General features: G+C 37.4%; 6 protein-coding genes across 10 annotated transcripts; 2 read left to right on the top strand and 4 right to left on the bottom strand.

Moving 5' to 3' along the window:
• The first annotated feature begins 78 nt into the window (after positions 1-78).
• On the top strand, positions 79-2,619 carry LOC104770721 (calcium-dependent protein kinase 12). Its single transcript, XM_010495179.3, has 6 exons — positions 79-854; positions 1,150-1,293; positions 1,389-1,541; positions 1,620-1,903; positions 2,009-2,233; positions 2,325-2,619. The coding sequence occupies exons 1-6, from the start codon at positions 323-325 to the stop codon at positions 2,460-2,462; spliced, it is 1,476 nt and encodes a 491-aa protein (XP_010493481.1). The 5' UTR covers positions 79-322; the 3' UTR covers positions 2,463-2,619.
• LOC104770720 (uncharacterized) lies at positions 2,611-6,394 on the bottom strand. 2 transcript variants are annotated; one of them, XR_015592855.1, is made up of 12 exons: positions 5,920-6,363; positions 5,552-5,698; positions 5,356-5,470; positions 5,180-5,274; positions 4,960-5,063; positions 4,594-4,631; positions 4,097-4,332; positions 3,850-3,943; positions 3,579-3,769; positions 3,280-3,515; positions 3,027-3,194; positions 2,611-2,938 (listed from the first exon to the last, which is right to left on the bottom strand). XR_015592855.1 is itself a non-coding variant. In XM_010495178.2 (12 exons), exons 1-12 carry the CDS (start codon positions 6,151-6,153, stop codon positions 2,790-2,792), a joined length of 1,791 nt encoding a protein of 596 aa, XP_010493480.2. In that variant the 5' UTR covers positions 6,154-6,394; the 3' UTR covers positions 2,611-2,789. The 2 variants fall into 2 exon arrangements, 1 of the variants encoding a protein (XP_010493480.2); XM_010495178.2 differs by having other exon boundaries at positions 3,280-3,499; positions 5,920-6,394.
• Positions 6,395-6,578: 184 nt separating this feature from the next.
• Positions 6,579-9,697, bottom strand: LOC104770719 (protein SUPPRESSOR OF GENE SILENCING 3-like). 2 transcript variants are annotated; one of them, XR_015592854.1, is made up of 6 exons: positions 9,455-9,643; positions 8,088-9,054; positions 7,719-8,010; positions 7,357-7,601; positions 7,088-7,273; positions 6,579-6,998 (listed from the first exon to the last, which is right to left on the bottom strand). XR_015592854.1 is itself a non-coding variant. In XM_087504927.1 (6 exons), the coding sequence occupies exons 2-6, from the start codon at positions 9,045-9,047 to the stop codon at positions 6,788-6,790; spliced, it is 1,875 nt and encodes a 624-aa protein (XP_087361053.1). In that variant the 5' UTR covers positions 9,048-9,054; positions 9,455-9,697; the 3' UTR covers positions 6,579-6,787. The 2 variants fall into 2 exon arrangements, 1 of the variants encoding a protein (XP_087361053.1); XM_087504927.1 differs by having other exon boundaries at positions 7,088-7,254; positions 9,455-9,697.
• Positions 9,698-10,516: 819 nt separating this feature from the next.
• Positions 10,517-12,668, top strand: LOC104770718 (uncharacterized). 3 transcript variants are annotated; one of them, XR_015592856.1, is made up of 6 exons: positions 10,517-10,851; positions 11,329-11,382; positions 11,522-11,595; positions 11,735-11,847; positions 11,995-12,053; positions 12,270-12,668. XR_015592856.1 is itself a non-coding variant. In XM_010495175.3 (6 exons), exons 1-6 carry the CDS (start codon positions 10,708-10,710, stop codon positions 12,346-12,348), a joined length of 528 nt encoding a protein of 175 aa, XP_010493477.2. In that variant the 5' UTR covers positions 10,517-10,707; the 3' UTR covers positions 12,349-12,668. The 3 variants fall into 3 exon arrangements, 1 of the variants encoding a protein (XP_010493477.2); XR_015592858.1 differs by having other exon boundaries at positions 11,705-11,847; XM_010495175.3 differs by having other exon boundaries at positions 11,730-11,847.
• Positions 12,669-12,821: 153 nt separating this feature from the next.
• LOC104770717 (26S proteasome non-ATPase regulatory subunit 14 homolog) lies at positions 12,822-14,809 on the bottom strand. The gene is made up of 6 exons (XM_010495174.3): positions 14,516-14,809; positions 14,145-14,322; positions 13,955-14,036; positions 13,561-13,737; positions 13,290-13,457; positions 12,822-13,192 (listed from the first exon to the last, which is right to left on the bottom strand). The coding sequence occupies exons 1-6, from the start codon at positions 14,643-14,645 to the stop codon at positions 13,001-13,003; spliced, it is 927 nt and encodes a 308-aa protein (XP_010493476.1). The 5' UTR covers positions 14,646-14,809; the 3' UTR covers positions 12,822-13,000.
• A 280-nt stretch (positions 14,810-15,089) lies between these two features.
• On the bottom strand, positions 15,090-17,186 carry LOC104770716 (uncharacterized). The gene is made up of 6 exons (XM_087504930.1): positions 16,985-17,186; positions 16,585-16,672; positions 16,374-16,469; positions 16,009-16,112; positions 15,789-15,925; positions 15,090-15,382 (listed from the first exon to the last, which is right to left on the bottom strand). The coding sequence occupies exons 2-6, from the start codon at positions 16,642-16,644 to the stop codon at positions 15,300-15,302; spliced, it is 480 nt and encodes a 159-aa protein (XP_087361056.1). The 5' UTR covers positions 16,645-16,672; positions 16,985-17,186; the 3' UTR covers positions 15,090-15,299.
• Between the last annotated feature and the right edge of the window lie 1,539 nt (positions 17,187-18,725).

The following is an 18,725-nucleotide window of genomic DNA, read 5'->3' as shown; positions in this document are numbered from 1 at the left end:
TATAATATTAATTACTAATTAATACAATTAGCTATTCACAAGTTTATATTCAAAGTATTCATTGAATTAGTTTTCTTTCCCATTTTTTCAATCTATATGAAAAACAATCTTAAATGGAAAAGAATCTTAAATGGGAAAAATATCTAATATTAGCTAATCAATCATTCTCTCCTAACTCTTGACTTCCCTCTCTCTCTCTCTCCTCTCTCTCTCTCTTTAATGCCTTCAAGTCAGTTTCTTTACTCATTCAACAGTTTCTTCTCTTCTTCTTCCTCTGCTTAGACCAAACCCTCAAGAAAAAAGAAAAAAAACTCTCTCAAGAATGGCAAACAAAGCAAGAACAACAAGATGGGTTCTTCCTTACAAGACCAAAAACGTGGAAGACAGTTACTCTCTTGGTCAAGTCCTCGGACAAGGCCAATTCGGAACCACTTTCCTCTGTACCCATAAACAGACAGGTCAAAAGCTCGCCTGCAAAACCATACCCAAAAGGAAGCTCCTTTGCCAAGATGACTACGACGACGTTTTGAGGGAGATCCAGATAATGCATCACTTGTCTGAATACCCAAACGTTGTCCGTATAGAGAGTGCTTACGAGGACTCCAAAAGCGTTCACCTTGTGATGGAGCTCTGTGAAGGCGGTGAGTTGTTTGATAGAATCGTCAAGAGAGGTCATTACAGTGAGAGAGAAGCTGCTAAGCTTATCAAGACTATTGTTGGGGTCGTTGAGGCTTGTCACTCTCTTGGGGTTGTACATAGAGACCTTAAGCCTGAGAATTTCTTGTTTACTTCTTCTGATGAAGATGCTTCTCTTAAATCTACCGACTTTGGCCTCTCTGTTTTCTGCAAACCAGGTTTCCAATTTGTTCTTGTTTTTTCTCTAATTTTGTTTCATGATGTGATGTTTATGAGTTACTACTTGATGTATTTTAGATTTGGTTACTGCATTAGTTAAGTGACTCACTCTCTACTGTGTTGATTTATGGACGAAGCATCAGAAATTGATGTTTTAGTGATAGAACACAATGAACCGTTGCTTAAGATCCCATCTTTTTAATGTTGTGACTGTGAGTTTGTGTTTGCGTGTTTTCAGTTGAGTTAGTTTGATATGGAGCTCTAATTTTGGGGACACAAATCTTTGTCTTTTAGGTGAAAAGTTTTCGGAACTCGTTGGTAGCGCTTACTATGTGGCACCTGAGGTTTTACATAAGCATTACGGTCCTGAATGTGATGTATGGAGCGCTGGAGTTATCCTCTACATTCTCTTATGTGGTTTTCCTCCATTCTGGGCTGGTAGTCTAATGCCTTCTTCTTTCTTCATAAATGCAACGTTCCTGTCATGTGCTTGCTTACTACTGATGTCTCATGTGTCTTTACTTTGTATTCAGAAACTGAGATGGGCATCTTCAGAAAGATTTTACAGGGAAAGCTTGACTTTGAGACCAATCCTTGGCCTAGTATTTCAGAGAGTGCCAAAGATCTTATCAAGAAAATGCTCGAAAGCAATCCAAAAAAGAGGCTAACTGCTCATCAAGTGTTGTGTAAGTTGTCATGCCTGCAAAAGTAAATGATTATCTTTTTTTTTGTTGCAAGCTGATTCAAATGATCTTTTTCTTCAGGTCACCCTTGGATTGTGGATGATAAGGTTGCTCCAGATAAACCTTTAGACTGTGCAGTGGTGACCCGTCTGAAAAAGTTCTCTGCAATGAACAAACTTAAGAAGATGGCTTTACGAGTCATTGCAGAGAGACTATCTGAGGAAGAAATCAGTGGACTCAAAGAGCTGTTCAAGATGATAGACACAGATAAAAGTGGGACTATCACATTTGAAGAGTTAAAAGACAGTATGAGACGTGTTGGATCAGAGCTCATGGAATCTGAGATCCAAGAACTCTTGCGTGCAGTAAACTCTCACAACTCCTTTCTTATTAACTTTCACGTTTTGCATCTTTGTTTTTGCTGAAACTAATATCCAGTAATATTCTCATATTGTGTGTGTGTCTGTTAGGCTGATGTTGATGAAAGTGGAACTATTGACTACGGAGAGTTCTTAGCTGCAACAATCCACTTGAACAAACTGGAGAGAGAGGAGAATCTAGTGGCTGCATTCTCCTTCTTTGACAAAGATGCAAGTGGGTACATTACAATCGACGAGCTTCAACAGGCGTGGAAGGAGTTTGGTATAAAGGATTCAAATCTTGATGAAATGATCAAAGACATCGATCAAGACAATGTGAGTAGTACACAAAAGATCTTCACTGTTTCTTTGATGAAGGAGCTTTGGAATACATGTTTATGGTAGTTGGCTATTGTTGATTTTGTAGGATGGACAAATAGACTATGGGGAGTTTGTGGCAATGATGAGGAAAGGGAATGGCAATGTAGGTGGGATTGGTCGGAGAACTATGAGGAACAGTCTCAACTTTGGAACTGCTCTTCCTGCTGAGTCAAAGAATGTCTAAATTTTTCATTTTAGTGAAGTATTTCTAGAGACTTCTGTAGCAAAATATTTGATGTGATAGAACTTGCTGATTCTGCTTTTAACAAGTCTTTTGTGGCGAGTAAGTATTTGGAATATTGAATCCTCTTAACAGTTTGAAGCTAGTTCTCTCGTGAAAATGTTTGTTTCTTTATGGCAATACAAAAGGAGTTGTTTTATAATGTGTCTTAAAACTTGACAAGTAAAATTCAACAAAACTTCCAAAAGTGAATAAACAAAGAGAAATCAAGAAACTATAACTTAACCCTGTTATAATAGAAATTGGTCTAGAAAGTGTAACCAGAAGATATTAGTTTGTTTTCTTGTCTTCTTCTTCTTTCTCTGTGATCAACTTCTTCTCTGCAGTTTCATCCTCACCTCCAAAACCGAACTCGTTAACACGTGTCTTGTCCACAGGGTAAACCCACCTTTGGTATAAGTATATCAAGAATATCACATCTGCAAAGCACACAGTATCTATCCATTAGAAAGGACTGTTTCTGAATACTGAATCCAATTATAGAGAAATTTGATGGATTTTACTCACCATCTCGGAATACAGAAAGCCGATGTAGAATCGGCATTTTAATGACAAAGGCAAAGAGATCGTCGATAATGGTGTTGAGGAACTTGTAAGTCATCTGTCTCCATGGTAAATGTGCCATTGATTTTAGCTTATAGTTGATGAATAGCTGAGGACACATCATGATGAATCCTGCAAAACACACAACCCCAAACTCAAAACAATTTTACAATGAGTGATTATAAGAAGTTTTTCTGAGGATGGTGAAGGCTATTACCGAACATGTAGACACAGCTTGTTAGTGAAGACAGGATCCAAGAATACCAGCTCTTGTGGCGTTCATAAGCGAGAGAATATATGGATAAGCCAATGACAAGGAGGAGGAGCACATAGGACAAGAATTTGATGGCAATGTCATCATACTCCTTGGTTTTATTGCTCGAATAGGATTCACGATCGTGGAACCTCAACCTTGGAATCATTCCACTACGATCAACCTGTTAAATTTAAATGCTAGACAAGGTTTTATATGTAAAGCAACGACATCAGGAATGAATATGTACATATTACAAGTACCTCTATGCGCATGGCTTTCCCTATTTTCCAGAATTCAATGCAGACACCGACTCCGGAACTAGCCAGTATCATCCATGAAGTGTCGTTGTCAAGCAGGTAGAGGAAGATGACAAACTGACAGATAAAGTTCAGTACAACAGACTTTGCAGACAATCCTTCCATAGATTTGTTTTTGTTCCAAAATTGGATATCTGCACGGTAGACAGCAAAAGATGAGCAAAATTCAATAATTTTTCCTACAATCTCAAGGAAAAATTTAGGTCTTACTAACCATTTTTGAATGCCAAGAAGTCGAACACTGAATGAAGCATCGAAACAAACATCGTGATACCCAAAAGATAGGGATTTCCTTCCAAAAACACCCTCTGTAATAAAATAAATTACACAACAAAAGAATATTTACAATCAGCTCCAGGGAGAAACCAAGAGCCATGTAAAGAAAATAACCAATAGCATCTCTCCAACTACATTGACGTGGATAGAAGATGCTGATTGACTAAAAAAAAAACCATATTTACCTTTAGTTCGTCAGATTCTCCGTCAAGCATGCTTCCATAGCTACGCTGCATCTGGAAAGACTGATCAACTTGCTGGAACAGTTGCCACTTCATCATGCTTATGGGGCTTATTTCCAGATTAAGTGGTAGTTCTGAGACGGTTGCATTGACTGGAATGAACTTGTCCCTTAGCAGCCAAAACTCATTGAAGTAAACTGTAGGATAGTAATTTCCTGTGGTAGGTTCTACAAGTAAGTCTGCAAATCTAAAGTTAAGTACAGCATATAACAGATTGGGCAAGTAGACAATCACAATGCTAAAATGTAAACCCTCTTATGAAATTCCCATTCCACCTATCAAAAGAAAATCAAATAATGGAAAACAAGATTCTATTGTGCACCTTATACACATTAACTAAGTAAGAGACATGACATGACACATACGTGGAGAGAGTTGTGAAAAAATCCAAATAATTGATAAAGCAGGTCACTCTTTTGTCAAAAGAAATTGAAGGATACGAGGAGCAATGTTTGGTGGTACACCATTCTGTGAATAGCTGTCATGAAAGTGAAAGCAGATATTAGTCTACCAGTATGGAGTCATATTAAATTCAATACTGACAGACAGTCAAAGAGGGCATACCATGCCATCAATTAGGTTAATGTTCTACAGCTACTACTTATTTAGGTCAATTATAATTTTCATGAAGTCAAAATGTCTCCCCTGCGATTGCTTAAGGTTATACCCATATTTGATAAGTGTGATCAAGTGCCTATGCTTTTCAAGACTCTGCTATTTATTTTCGACAAGAAGTAGAATCATATATACATCAACATAGAAAGTGAATCAACAATGATTATATCAAAATAACAAAACCAACTTACCGAGTAAAATCATCAACCAGGTTAATTGTGACATTCGGTTTCCAGAGGGATACATATTCCACAGGGACCTCTACCTTGAGATCCGATTTCTTATCACCAACACTCTGTGAATGTGCGGTTGGCGTTAGTTCATTACACATCTATTGAACTCATTAGAGTTCAAGAAAAATACATAACTATATGTAAAGTTTCCCCAAAGAAAACTTTTACAGAGCCATACCTCAACTTCTGGTTCGGATTCATCATCGTCTTTGGGACTCCCCAAGAGACTCTTCTTCTTATTTTTCTTTTGCTTAGGAAAGTAAGTTGCCACAGCTGAAATATTGAAAAGAACAGTCCAATTCAGCCATCACAGAAACCTAATTATCAGTTCAGCTTTTAAAAAGGAAGTCTTACGATGAGTCCTGTTAAAACTATTAAGAGGTTGGTACTCAGGATCAGTGGGGTCAATGGGAAATCCAGATCGAGCAAAGAAGACATGAGCATACAGACTTCCATTATTCTGTAGTGTCTGGAAACCAAAACAAAAATAGATATAAGAGTAAGAAATACGAAAAGAAACCTAAACACAGTCAAAGCAAGTGATTGATACCTCAGATGGATAATACGTCAGTGACTTGGTCCTAATACTCTCTGGTGTCCACACAGCATAAGGTATATTAGTCTCATGCCAATACAGAGCTTTATCATTGCCAAAGTCATTGAACTTCTCATGCTCTGACATATAAAACCACATATCCTGCATAAAGAAAAAAAAACATTGCTTGCATTTAGACTCGAAGCTATATTCATAGACAAAAATCAAATCTATAAACCCTAATCCTCTAACCAAACAATGGTCGTATTCATACACAAACTACAGAACAAACACTGCGTGTTACATACGATTTGGAAACAGAACATATGAACTAGTCGTATGAATATGAATCGAAGTTGTTCATCTAGAAGACAAAAAGTTACCAATGATTCGCCTTTGTGGAAGAGATTAGTCATGAGGTGAGACGGAGCAGAAGGATCAACAGGTTTCTGTTTAGGTGAAAAGAACTTGGAAGCAAAATACCAGAAGACGGCGATTCTAACGATTCCGGAAATCGTGGAACCAAATCCACGCTGCTGCTGCTGCTGTTGCGGCTGAGCACCGTCGGCTCCAGCCACTTCAGCCACCGCCGCCGTTTGTCCTGCCGGCGGGGCCATGTTTCCACGATTTGGAGAAGAAGGATTTGGTTTTTTAAGTTACGGCGGATCCAAAGCAGAGCTTGAGATGTAAATTCGTCGATAAGAAGATTTGTTTAAAGCAGAGAGATATTTATGGGATTCCTTTTATTAAACAAATAGATTTTGGTGTGGTCGTGACGATGCTCTTCCAATACGATTCAAGTTGAAGTGTTTTTATGACACCACCACGTCTCTTTAGACCAAATGTATAATTGCATCTAAAGACCTCTGTCTTTTAGATACTTACTATTATTCCCCCCCAAACTTTACGAAAATATTAATTGTACACTATAACTCCGAATTAGGCTAATCCCACGGTTTTGATTCAGTTAGTGTGGTTCGGCTGATTTAGTTTGGTTTATATGTCAACGTAACGTTCATCAAAAAAATTACCAAAAACCAACTACTAAGAAACTTGGTTTTGTTACCAAGAACTTAATGCTTCCTTAAGATCCGTCTAGTAAAAATTGGAGAATAATACTAATAACAGTCTATTATATCTCCTTAAACTTAGTCCTATTAAGATGGGAGTCTCTCTCAAATCTCCTATTTTCCGACATAAGAAAACCAAAGCAAGAAACTTAGTCTTGTCTTTGTTTGTAGAGACCTTGTCTCAGTCATCTGCATTGTGAAGGCCATGCTTGTCCATGAGCTGTTCCAAAGCCTCATCAAACTCTTTCTCCAGATCAAGTATCTCCTCGTAATGCCTTCTCTTCGTCTCTGCCATCTTCTTCTCTTGCTCTTTGATCAGCATCTCCCTCTCCTCCACAAACTCTTCCATCTTGTTCTCTTGAAACTCGATGAAGCTTGACACCTCCTCAGCTCTGCACAATTATCCAAAACCCAGAACCATTCAGTTACTCCTGTACTTGGAAAACAAAAACGAAAAGAGGGTTTATGTAAGTACGTATACCTCTTTCGGCAATCATCGTTGCTAGAGCGATTCATATTCTTCTCCTGCTGGTCAACAACCTTAGCACGTTCCTGCTGCTGCAACATCTCGAAATTTTCCTCTTTTGCGTCTCTTTTCTCATGTATCTGCTTGATTGAGTCTTTGAAAAACCGGTCTTGTGCATCCATCTTCATACCACCACCGTTTCTTTAAGACAAAATCAATCAAAAAGGTAATAAAAGAATGTCGAGTTTGTGATTTCCAAGTAAAAGTATAAAAAAAAACCATACCTCTTCTCTGTTTTGTTCATGCTGCATCTTTGTTCTCTGTCTCACGATACGATTATCCTCTGCAGTTTTACGCAGCTTCTCGCTCATAATTTCCAGAGATTCCTCAAGCACCTTGGCGTGCCTGTTCTGTTTTGAAAGCTTGTTCTTAAAATAGTTCAGCTGCTGATTGTCCTCAGCAATCTGCCTCAGGTCCTTCACAACCATCTCTTGGTAGGATCTCATCTCGAATTTCAGCCTCGTTTTACCTAATGAATTAACGAAATTACATAACAGATACATTCACAAGGACCAACAAAAAAACTCTAATAAATCCCAGTGACAAAACTTAAAAGCATAAATCAAAATTTCTGAGGGAAGAGAACCTTGAGAGTGTTGATTGAATATTTCCAGATCTTGCTTGGTTGCAAGGAAGCCATACAGTTGGCGAACACCTCCAGAAAACAGACCTCGCCGACGGGACCAGGCGTCTCTATCTAAGCCTCGCTCAGCCAACTCCCTGTGAAGGCGTTCGGCCTCCACATAGCCAGTGGCACTGCTCTCAAACATCAGAACACTCATCCCACGATGACCCTGTGGACCATAGGAATGGCGTGCTCTAATAGCGTCGTACTTTTCGAAGTATTCCAACAGCTCTTGGTTGCCCATCCCGAGCCACTGAAAAATATAACATTCCAATATCAGCAGAACGCAACAAAAAAGATTAAAGGAGAAAAAGATAGAAGGAAGTTCACCTTATCATTATCGTCCTTGTCCAGTCTAGTATTCATGATGATGACCATTGGAGGCCAGACAATTTCATGATCCTTTTCCTCCTGACCCAAACCCTTCCACTGCCCATAAATCTCACCAGAGGGGATGACAGATGCTCCTCTCATCTGTAGATCCATGTCAAGAACTTGAGCAAATTCTCTATGGAGCTTAACTCGCCTAGCTCCCTTAGTCCTCGCATGAGCTACCAGTGGCTGTAGGTTATACCAGTCGATGGCGCCAGGTCCACCCTGACAAGCTGGGCAATGCCACTGCCTCTGTGGTTCATTAATCTGCTCGACGGACAAGCTATCCAAGCTGTCAAAGAACTTTTTGAACCACTTATTCTGCTTCCGTGATCCATGGCTCTTTTGACTGACATCAGAGTCATAGTCATCACTCACAAGGTCATCATCAGAATCATCCAAAGCATCAGAATCATTCTCTTCCTCAGAAGCATTATCCAGATCATCCTCCATGTTTGGAACCTCCTCCGCAACAGTGTGCTGAGCAGAACCACCTCGTGCCTGCCAATTCCATCCTCCTTCCAAAGGAGGGCGGGTTACAGGTGCAACAGGAGCCACATAGTTATCATACTTTTTGTTCAAACCTCGTCCCCGACCAGAGACCCTGTGATCAGTAGCTTGAGTTCCCCGACCACCATTGCCATTACCTCTCCCAGACACGTTATTACCTCTACCTTGTTGCTGACCACCCCAAGCTCTAGGAGGGTTCGAATTCTGAGGAACCCAAGCTTTTCCAGAAGAAGTGTTACCAGGTTTGTTCTTGTTCTTCTTGGAAATGACCTCCCATTCTCCACCATCATCTTGTGAAGGAGCCAGTTTCGTCGCTGCCAAACCTTGAGCCAACTGTTCAACCTCAGGCCTAGAACCACCCTGAGAAACGTTCTTCCCCTTAGACATTGGACCAGCCCTAGAACTCATTCTGAACCTAGAGCCATCAAAAAGAAACCCACAGTCACAACCAACATCTCAACCACAACAATCCAACAACGCATAATACGCAAAACAAACAAACATCAAAGCAAAAGCGGTAGATCAATCGGATGATATGACACGAAAACCAAAAAAAAACAAGGACTTTTCACTGTCAAAGTCTCGGATCAGTGACTAAACGGTGAGAACACAACACAGTGAACACAAACAGTATGAAGCAGAACCTCGTTACACAAAACTATGAAAAAATAGGGAAACAAAAAAGTAACCCATAGCACCAAAAAAAAAAACTTGGAAATCGAGAACATTAGGGCAATTTTCCGACGAAGAGAGACGAAATCGAGAACAAGGAGTCTCTATAGAGGCGATCGAAGCCTCTAAGGAAGAAAACTTACGGAGTAAACGACGGGAGAATGCAAGATTTTAAGCGCCGGAGACTGAGAGAGTACTGAGGACTGAGGAGAGTCCGGAGAGTGAAAAAGAAAGGTGAAGAAAGAAGAAGAGAGAAATGAGAATGGCCTTAATAAGCTCTAAAAACGGCCTCTTTTTTTTTTTCTTCTTTTCTTTTTCCCAGTCCGGACTCCAAAAATTTCATTCAATTTTATTTTATTTTTATTTTTGTACTTTTTTTCCCATTCAGGCAAAATTAATTTGCCCATTTTTACTTTATTGTGTGCAAACTGCAAAGTATGGAACTATGGACTCAACATCTTAAATCATTTACTAGACAAATAACTTAAAATTTGCTTACAAGTTAAAATATAATTCATTTGACAGAATATTAGAATGTCAAAAAATGCATAACAATACTAGAAAAATTAGTGAGTATGTGACTGATAAATTTATATATAACAAAGCCAAAATTATTAATTTATTTTCTCTATTTTATATATTTGAAATAATATGTTACATATCATTTTTTTTATGAACCAAATATAATTAGAAACAAAAATCACGAGATAACTTACTAAAAGAAATCACAACAAAATTGACCAACTTATATAGAAAACAAAACAAAAATAGTGTGTTACACATCGGTTGTGTAAACAGCTGTTACGTTAACGTTTGTGGCTAAAAAGTATTAAGAAACAAATCACGAGGCTATTTTACTTAAAAAACATCATAACGATTGACCAAACTCGGTAGACGACAAAAAAAAACGGCTAAAATATATTCAAACTATTTGCAGAAAACGTTTTTCTATCTAAACGATGATACCATGCATTTTACAACCATATGAAATTTTGGTGATTTTAACATCTAGTCAAACGATATAACTTAACCATTTAACGATGTTGTTGAGTCAGACGATTCGTGGGAAACGTCAATCTACTAAGTGCAACGTCGTTTTGATTAAAACCAGGAGTTGCCAGATTGTGTGTTCTAATGGACAACGAGTTGGGCCTTTTTCGTGAAAGAAGCCCAATACTAAAAGCCTTTCTAAACGAAACCACTACGAAGAATAGAGGAGAGCGTCTCTTTCATTTTCTTTTCACTCTCCGATGGCGTAATTGTGCAGAGAAGATCCAACCATACTTCAGTTCTGCTGTCACAAATTTGAAAGCAAGAAGCGTGAGATCTGAGCTCTGAAACTAGGAGAGATAAAGAGCTTAGAGTAGTAGACACAGAGAGGACTTAGAGCGGAGAGATGGATAAGATGAATCAGGCATTTGAGAAGATGAAGATGATGGTAGGTATGGAGGTTGAAGACGAGGAACGAGCTGCCGAGGAAGAAAGCTCGCTCTCTTTCATGGAAGATCTTAATCGAAATTGCGCTTTGACTACCAAACAGGTTCTTATTTATTTACTCCCGAGATGTTTAATCTCTTCGATCAAGTCCTCTCTGCATTTCGCTGTTTCTTGTGATTCTTGGTTTTATCGCAACGATTGGTTTCAAATGTGTACTGTGTAGTCGTCCAATTAGAGAAGTTAGGCTCGTAAGCTCACTGATGTAGAAAGACAAAATGAGTTTCTATTGGATGTAGATCAAGTGATCAATAGCATAACATTCAGTGTTTTAAACTCAGATTCATGCACAGAAAAAAAAATTGATTTAATGGAGGAGAAGGATGATAGAATTGCATGGGATATGATAACACTATAGCAGTTTGATCCATATGGCTAGGTTTGCTTTGACAAGTATGCTGAGGGTTTATTTACTGTGTATCTCTATGAAGTTGTAGTGTTGTCTCGTTTAGAGGAATTTGTTGAATGTCTTGAAGTTGGGTTTATCTTCTGCTAATGTGTTGTTTTTTATTCATGAAAACAGAGATTCTATGGGTTTGCAATTTGTTTGTCAGCTGGCTTGACCTGTACACTTTTGGTAAGTTCAACTCTTATCCATGTTAGAATTCATTATCCTGAATCGTTTTACCTTTAAACTTGTTTTAGCTCTATAACTCTGGGAAGTTAAGCCCTTTGGATATACCTCTTCTTTATCTTTGATCTGTTTGACAATGCAGTCAATGCTTGTTTTCTTCAATCCGGTCAAGTTTGGCATCACATTTACTCTCGGAAATTTGATGGCACTTGGGAGGTCCGTATTTTGATTTTTAGTTTAGGTTGTGATATCGCATTTGGTTTACGAGATTCTGTCTGTACTAGTATTTCTCCATATTGTTTTTTTCTTTCTTCATGGATTTTAGGTTTCATGTCATTTTTGTATGACAGCACAGCATTCCTTATAGGCCCACAGCGGCAGGTGACTATGATGCTTGACCCTGCTCGTATCTACGCTACTGCTTTGTATCTAGCAAGCATCATCATTGCCTTATTTTGTGCTCTTTATGTAAGTGGGTTTCTCAACTCCATTTAATTCAATTTACTTTATGTAAGTGGGTTTCTCTATAGTGACCATTGTTAAAGTTTGATTAAAACTAGCTAGTGAAAAGGCCTTGTTGTACTGAATATAATCTGTCTTTTTCTTTCTGTGTAGGTTCGTAACAAGCTTCTGACGCTGCTGGCCATCATTCTTGAGTTCTCTGGTCTAATTTGGTATGCTGAAGTTTTGGTTCTTTTGCATTTATCTTGAACTTTCTCGTTATTTATAGATGGTCTCTGCATACAGTTACATGATTGATGATTCGCTCATCGAACCATTTTATCAGCCTGAACTAGTACTGAGTTGGTGTACCTAATGCTACTTAGATGGTTTCTGAGTTCATTCACAAAAGTTGTCGACATTCATCTTTCTGTTCTTTAACACTGCAGGTATAGCTTGAGCTACATCCCTTTTGCAAGGACCATGGTCTCCAAGGTCTTCTACACTTGTTTCGACACCGAGTTTTAAGCAACATTACACAGATCGTCCCAAAACCATTGTGCTTTGTTTGAACTAATTGTCAATCTCCCAAATGTGTTCAAAGCTGGACTTGTTTGATGCACAAAAAACGTTAAAGAGCCTTCATAGTCCATGGTTTGGCTTATCTTCGGTACTCGTTTCACACACATTTTGTATATTTTACTGTGGAATTTAACGTAGATTTGGTCCTCTTTTTCTTCCCTACTTGTTTGAGTTCTTCTGTAAGAAAGTATGTTAACCAGCTCAGCCAGATACTGTATTTTGAATATTCTGCAGTCATCTAGAATAGTTTCGTGTTTGTCACAAAATTCAGATACTTTTAACAACATCCCAATTCATTCTCATGGTTCTACTTCAATTAAGTGATAGTGTTTGGAAATACTGCCAGTTACTGGCCAAAGCACTTAAGCATAAATTCTGAAAGTTGGGAGAAAAAAATCTGAAAAAGAAACTGCAAGAAATAGAAATCAATCCCTGGCTTAACGAAAAGAACGAAATCACATAGTACAATACAACCTCGTAAATGCTAGGAGATAAGATATAAAACGAAAACATTCAGCAGAAACCACAGAGATGTCTTAAGAACAAAGCTCAACTCTGGCCAAATGGTTGTGAAGTGGTTGGAGAAGTGAGAAGCTCATTAGAAGACAACAGTGTCGAGCATAGTACCTAGTGTCTGAACAATGTTAGATGACATCAGGTTGGAGACATGTTCTTCCAGATGCTTCTTTGCGTCTTGTCTTCCCACATTCACGATCGCAAGCTTCTCTGGTGACAACTCATCCTCCTCTTGAACGGCCTTGTTATACTTAGCAGCCAAGCTCAACATCTCCTGTTAAACACCAAAACAGAGACAATGACAATGAACATGAGTGTGCAATATGCTTTAACAACTATAAAAAGATTGCAAAATAATCCTTCTTTCTTACCTGGACAGTCTGTTCATTTGTCTTGGAGTGGGTGTCAAAGCGTCTTAGCGTCAGACCATCTGTCCATTTCTTCTTGTGGAGGTTTAGTAGCATCTTCTCCTCGAGCTCGTTCTTCCTGTAGTTGATGGCTATTGAATAATAGTGTCTGTTCAATCCATGAATCAAGGCCTGCATAGTAGTATCCAAAAGTCAGCATCTGAGAAATCATTACGTTTCGTTCCAAATTAGAAACAAAAGAGACACGTTTCACAAAGTGATCATCATTCATCACCTGGATCGATGGTTTGTTAAGATGTCCAAGGTTAGATGTTGTTTGACGGGGTTCTTGCCCAAGCATAATAGTCTGTGGATTAATTGAGCGGAACGCATCAATCACAACCTTTCCCTTCACACTTTGAATTGGATCTACCACAACTGCCACAGCTCGCTGGTTCAAAGCTTCAAAACTCTACAAAAAAAAAAAAAAAAAGCACACAGATGTTCACAATGAGCATATATAGTCCAATCCAAAGTTAGATCTACAATGCAAAAGTGGATAACAGATTAACATTCTATATAGTGTCCAAGTCAATTATTACAGTATGGACGATAAAGAAAACAACACATCATTATTGAGTTCATTCAGATGAATAGATAAGTAAACAAACTGAGGAAACACAACGCACCTGTTGAGTATTAATGTCAACACCAGAAAGCCAGCAGCCAAATCCAGGATGGGAATGATACCAACCAACAACCATCTCAGGTCTGAAAATTACGATACAAGAATGAATCAATATCCCAAAATCAGATTCTGAATTATAACAAAAAAGCTCACTAAAGTGTAGATGGGTTTAGTAGAGAAGAACAAGTTACCTTCCAGTCTGTTTAAGCATGTCAAGCATATTAGTCTGGAAAACATGATCAACAGCTTCAACACTAACACCAGTACCACTCTGAGGCATAGCGAAAACATCAACAACCCTAACAGTGTACTCATCCACGAACTCTCCAAGCATCAATCCCATGACTTCCATAGGAACACCAGCTCTTCCTGCGAATTACCCAATTACTTTCATCAAATCTCTATTATACAAACAGATCGAACAATAATATTCCAAACCCTAGAGCTCCATATCAAAAAGGGGGCGCAAGACGAAAATCAAAGAGAGCGGAAACAAAATCATAATAACCTAATCAGGAGGCAGCTTAATTAGAGTTTTAAGGATTGGGTTGGGTAATTTTACCGTGCTTAAGCATCTTGAGGAGGGCGAGAGAAGAGATGTAAACTTGCTCCGAGGTATCGAGAGTCGGAGAATCAGGCGATGCGTGACCCAAACCGCCACCAGCTCCGAAGATTCGCTGTAATCTCTCCATATTTCAGATGAATCAATCAGTTCGTCTTCTTCCCCTTCGAGAGAGTTGCTTCTTCTTCTTCTGGGTTCGCTACAACAATGGGATCTTCTTATAAAAAACCTCTCTTCAGAGTTTTCTTTATTAACAAGACAAGACGAAGATGGATCTTAATCGTTCGATTAGGCGAAACTATATTATTTACATATTAGTCCTCTAATATTTCCGTTTTGTTTATTGTAGACCACTAATTCTAGAAAACATCCCCAATGAAAGTTAAAAATAAATCTGATTTTCCTTATTTGTCAAACTATATGAGAGTTTTATGATTTTATTCGTTAATGTTATTTACGTAGACTTGTAGCTTTTTGTTTTATGTTTAGAGTTTATGCTATTTGTGTAGTTTTTGTAGATACAAGAGTTAAAAAAAATGTCAGTAGTTTTGTCAATCTGTGTAGAGTAGACAACTTGAAAAATTTTCCCAATGGTTTTTATTTGGCACCTTGAAAAGTTCACAAGATCAATGAAAATAACGAAAACGACTCTGTTTCAGTCAGGACTAAAAGGTTCTTCAACAAAACCTCGCTTCATAGCTCTTGACAATTAACTAATGGATCGGGAAAAGAAGAAACTTTTGGAGCAGCAACATGTTTGGAATGAAACTGTAAAGAGGTCTACTTAAAGATCAGGCATGCCCATTCCTGTTTTAGCATCATATGTCTGCTCCCAGACATACTCCATTGGAGTGTCCTTAGGGCCAGCTGCAAAAAAAAAAAAAGTATTATTCCCTCTGTAAGAAAACCACTACTATCAAGGCCAAACTATATTTCATAGAGATAAAATTGTGCGAAATTGAGATGTTTCAATATATGGTTCAAACCAAGAATCACAGTTTGTTATAGTCATGACAATAAGGGCAAAGCCAAAAAAAGCATTTTCTTGTAATGATCTCAGAAGGGAATCAATGCATCTATTCCTTTTTCTCAGACTTAGAACATATAACGCATGTTTCAAATGCATAGCAAACAGATTATGTTGATTCCATCCTTAATCTTACAGCCGACAGTATTTATGGTTATGTTTGTTCCCAAGTAGCTACGATATACACTTCCAACATTCTATGCGCAAATCGTATGTTTAAAGAGATGTTGAAGAGTTGCTACGTACCGGTAGTGGGTCTTGGTGTAGCCCTTATCTTAAGAATCTCTGGTCGAGGAATTATCGAACCAGATGTGCCTGTACCTCTAGCTACTCTTACTTTTGTTCCATCTTCTAGGTATTTTACACCAACCTTACAAGGCCTCCTGAGATGGGAAAGATATTAGAAACATACTTGCTTGAGCAAAAGAGAAATTGGTGATGATAGTAGTGCAAAATGAGATAATACCCAGTGACTGGATCAACAACTTGGACATTTGAGGCATGAAGAGGAGCCTCTACCGTGAAAATTCCACCTTCGTGATCAGGGCCTCCCTTTATATGCTTCTTGATCTGCAGATACAGAACAAAAAACAAGTAACAAAAGATTATCACAGCAGCGAGTTAGATCATCCAAAACGAAAAGAGTTCAAGTTGAACAATTCAAAACATTATGTAGAGAAAGCGATGGAAATAGACCCGCTTTGTGATTAAATAACCAACTAATAGTAGATGTTTAAATTTGTCGAGAAGAACCAAATGAAGATTGATAACTCCATCATTGGTGTTAAGTAAGAAGATATCTAGAACAAAGATGATTCAAGACAAACTCACCAGATTCTTGCCTTCAACAATAACACGATTTTGAGATCGGATGACACGTTTTATGGTTCCAGTCTCACCCTTATCTTTCCCACGAATTATCATCACCTGCATATAAAAATCAAACCCAAGAAGAAACACCACATCATCATTCATAAGAAAATGAAACCAAACTAAAACAAACCACCAGAAGAAGAACAAAAGTGAGTGGTGTCCTCCTCACATTATCCCCTCGGAGTATCTTCCAGTGTCTGATAAGTTTCTCAGCAGCTTTCCAACCCATTTTGCTCCTACTCTCTTACACAAGAATCCTAAATTTACATTACAAAAAAAAAAAAAAAAAAAAAAAACACAGTCTTTCTTTTAGATTCCTACTACAGAAGATCTAAATCAAAGAACCTTAAATCAAAGATCTTGAAATTGAAAAATGAAGAACCCTAAATCAACGAAAATGCCGAATAATCTAAGTAAAAGGCAGCCGTGCATTACATTAAAACTAAAAGCAATTAGGTTTATCAATCTCTATACCTAATTCCGATCTAAGAGAGATTGACAATAACATTCAAATAATTGAAGATTAGAAATGAAATCGACAAGTTTGGCATAAAGGACAAGAAGCTTACCCGGAATTAGGCGAGGAAGAGAAGCGTTCAACGGTGCCAAGGCGGCGTTAAGTAACGACGGTGGTGAAGAAATCGGGGAGTACTTTTATTGTCTGTGAAAAAATGGGAAAAAATGATAAACCCTTAAACCACGAAACATTGAAAACGACAACGCATTGCTTGATGAATTTTTTTTTTTTTTTTTAAACAGCAATTGTTGAACAATTTAAAAAAAAAAGAAATATATATATATATACAGAGTATATACGTATTAATATCTTCATCATAACCCCAAAACGACCCAATCTTGTACTTTTGTTGTTAAAAAAAACTCCAAAACGGATTTAAAATAATATTTATTAGGAATTTACTGTATTATTTATTAGGTAAATGATTTTAATTTTTTTCGTTTTTTAGAAATTATTTTTTTTGGTAAGACTACTACAACCAACATGCACTTAATCAGTGCCGGCTTAACCATAGGGGAGGGCAGAGCGACCACTCCGGATACATAGATTTAAGGGCATATAACTATAAGACAAAGGAGCATAAAAAAAATTTGTAACCTAAAAGGATACCAAAAAAAAATTGTTAGCTAGAAAAAGTAAAAAAAGAAAAATTTGTAAGCTAGAAAGAGCACCAGAAAAAAATTATATGAACGACTCAAAAAAATATTTCAATAAATTTTTCTATAAGTTAAGAGGCATTTCTTTTAAATTTACCCAAGAGCATGTAATACGCTGCAATTAATTTGTTACTGAATTTGCGCAGTTTCAAACATAATTGTTTTAAAACCAAGTTTTTTGTTTTGACAACCAAAATCCATTTCATCACGCAATGCATTAGTTTCTTATTTGAATGTTGATGCATCATAACACTATATGGCTATACGGTATCTTACTAGTAACGTAGTCGTGACATGTTAGGTGAAAATCATCCCTGACAACGTATAAGCATGAAGAACCCAAATCAAAGATTATGAAATTGGCTCGGTAAATTGAAAATGAAGAACCCTAAATCAACGGAAATGTCTTGTGCATAACAGTATAAGTAAAAGTAATTAGTCTTATCAATCTCTATACCTAATTCCGGTTCTTGACTATGACACTGACAATAACCTTCGGATAATTTGACGATTATAAATGAAATCGAGGGGGGATGCAAAAACAAGTTTGATCTCAAAGGACAACGTTGAAGCTTCGTGTTTATGCCAACGTTGAGATTAATGAACATTATTTTATTTTATTTTTAAAACATTTGTATTTACTATTTACATCAGAACTATTAAAACGAATTTAAAATATTATATACAGTTTTAAAGAACTTACTGTATTAATTATTAGGTAAACTAGCAATTGATCCGCGCGGGAGTTAGATAAAGGCGTATTTGGGATTTTGTTGCATATATTATTTTTTGGTTATGTAAATTCATCTTTATGTCTGTTTTTGTATTTGATTTGGGTGCTTATGTTGTTTGTTGGATATATATTTTTTTTAAATAAGTTTTGCAGTAAGTATAATTCAATGTGTTTTTTCTTTTCAAAATTTGAGATCATCTTCTGTGTTTTTTAAATGTTTTTAAAATAATTATGATGAGAAGTTAACATTGTGTACTTAAAGTTGTTGTTTTGCTGTAGTTATTAGTTGTGATTAATGTATTATTATTTGTCATTTTGTTATTGTCTAGTATTTGACTTGTGCTTAGCGGCGGAGTTTGATTAGAGTGTGATATGTGTTTTTTTCAAAAGTTTGGTTAAATAGG

Source organism: Camelina sativa, chromosome 20, assembly GCF_030686135.1.
Source record: "Camelina sativa cultivar CO46 ecotype springtype chromosome 20, ASM3068613v1".
In the NCBI taxonomy this organism is placed as follows: Eukaryota; Viridiplantae; Streptophyta; class Magnoliopsida; order Brassicales; family Brassicaceae; genus Camelina; species Camelina sativa.
Note: the sequence above shows the minus strand (reverse complement) of the source record. Positions and strands in the feature narration are given on the sequence as shown.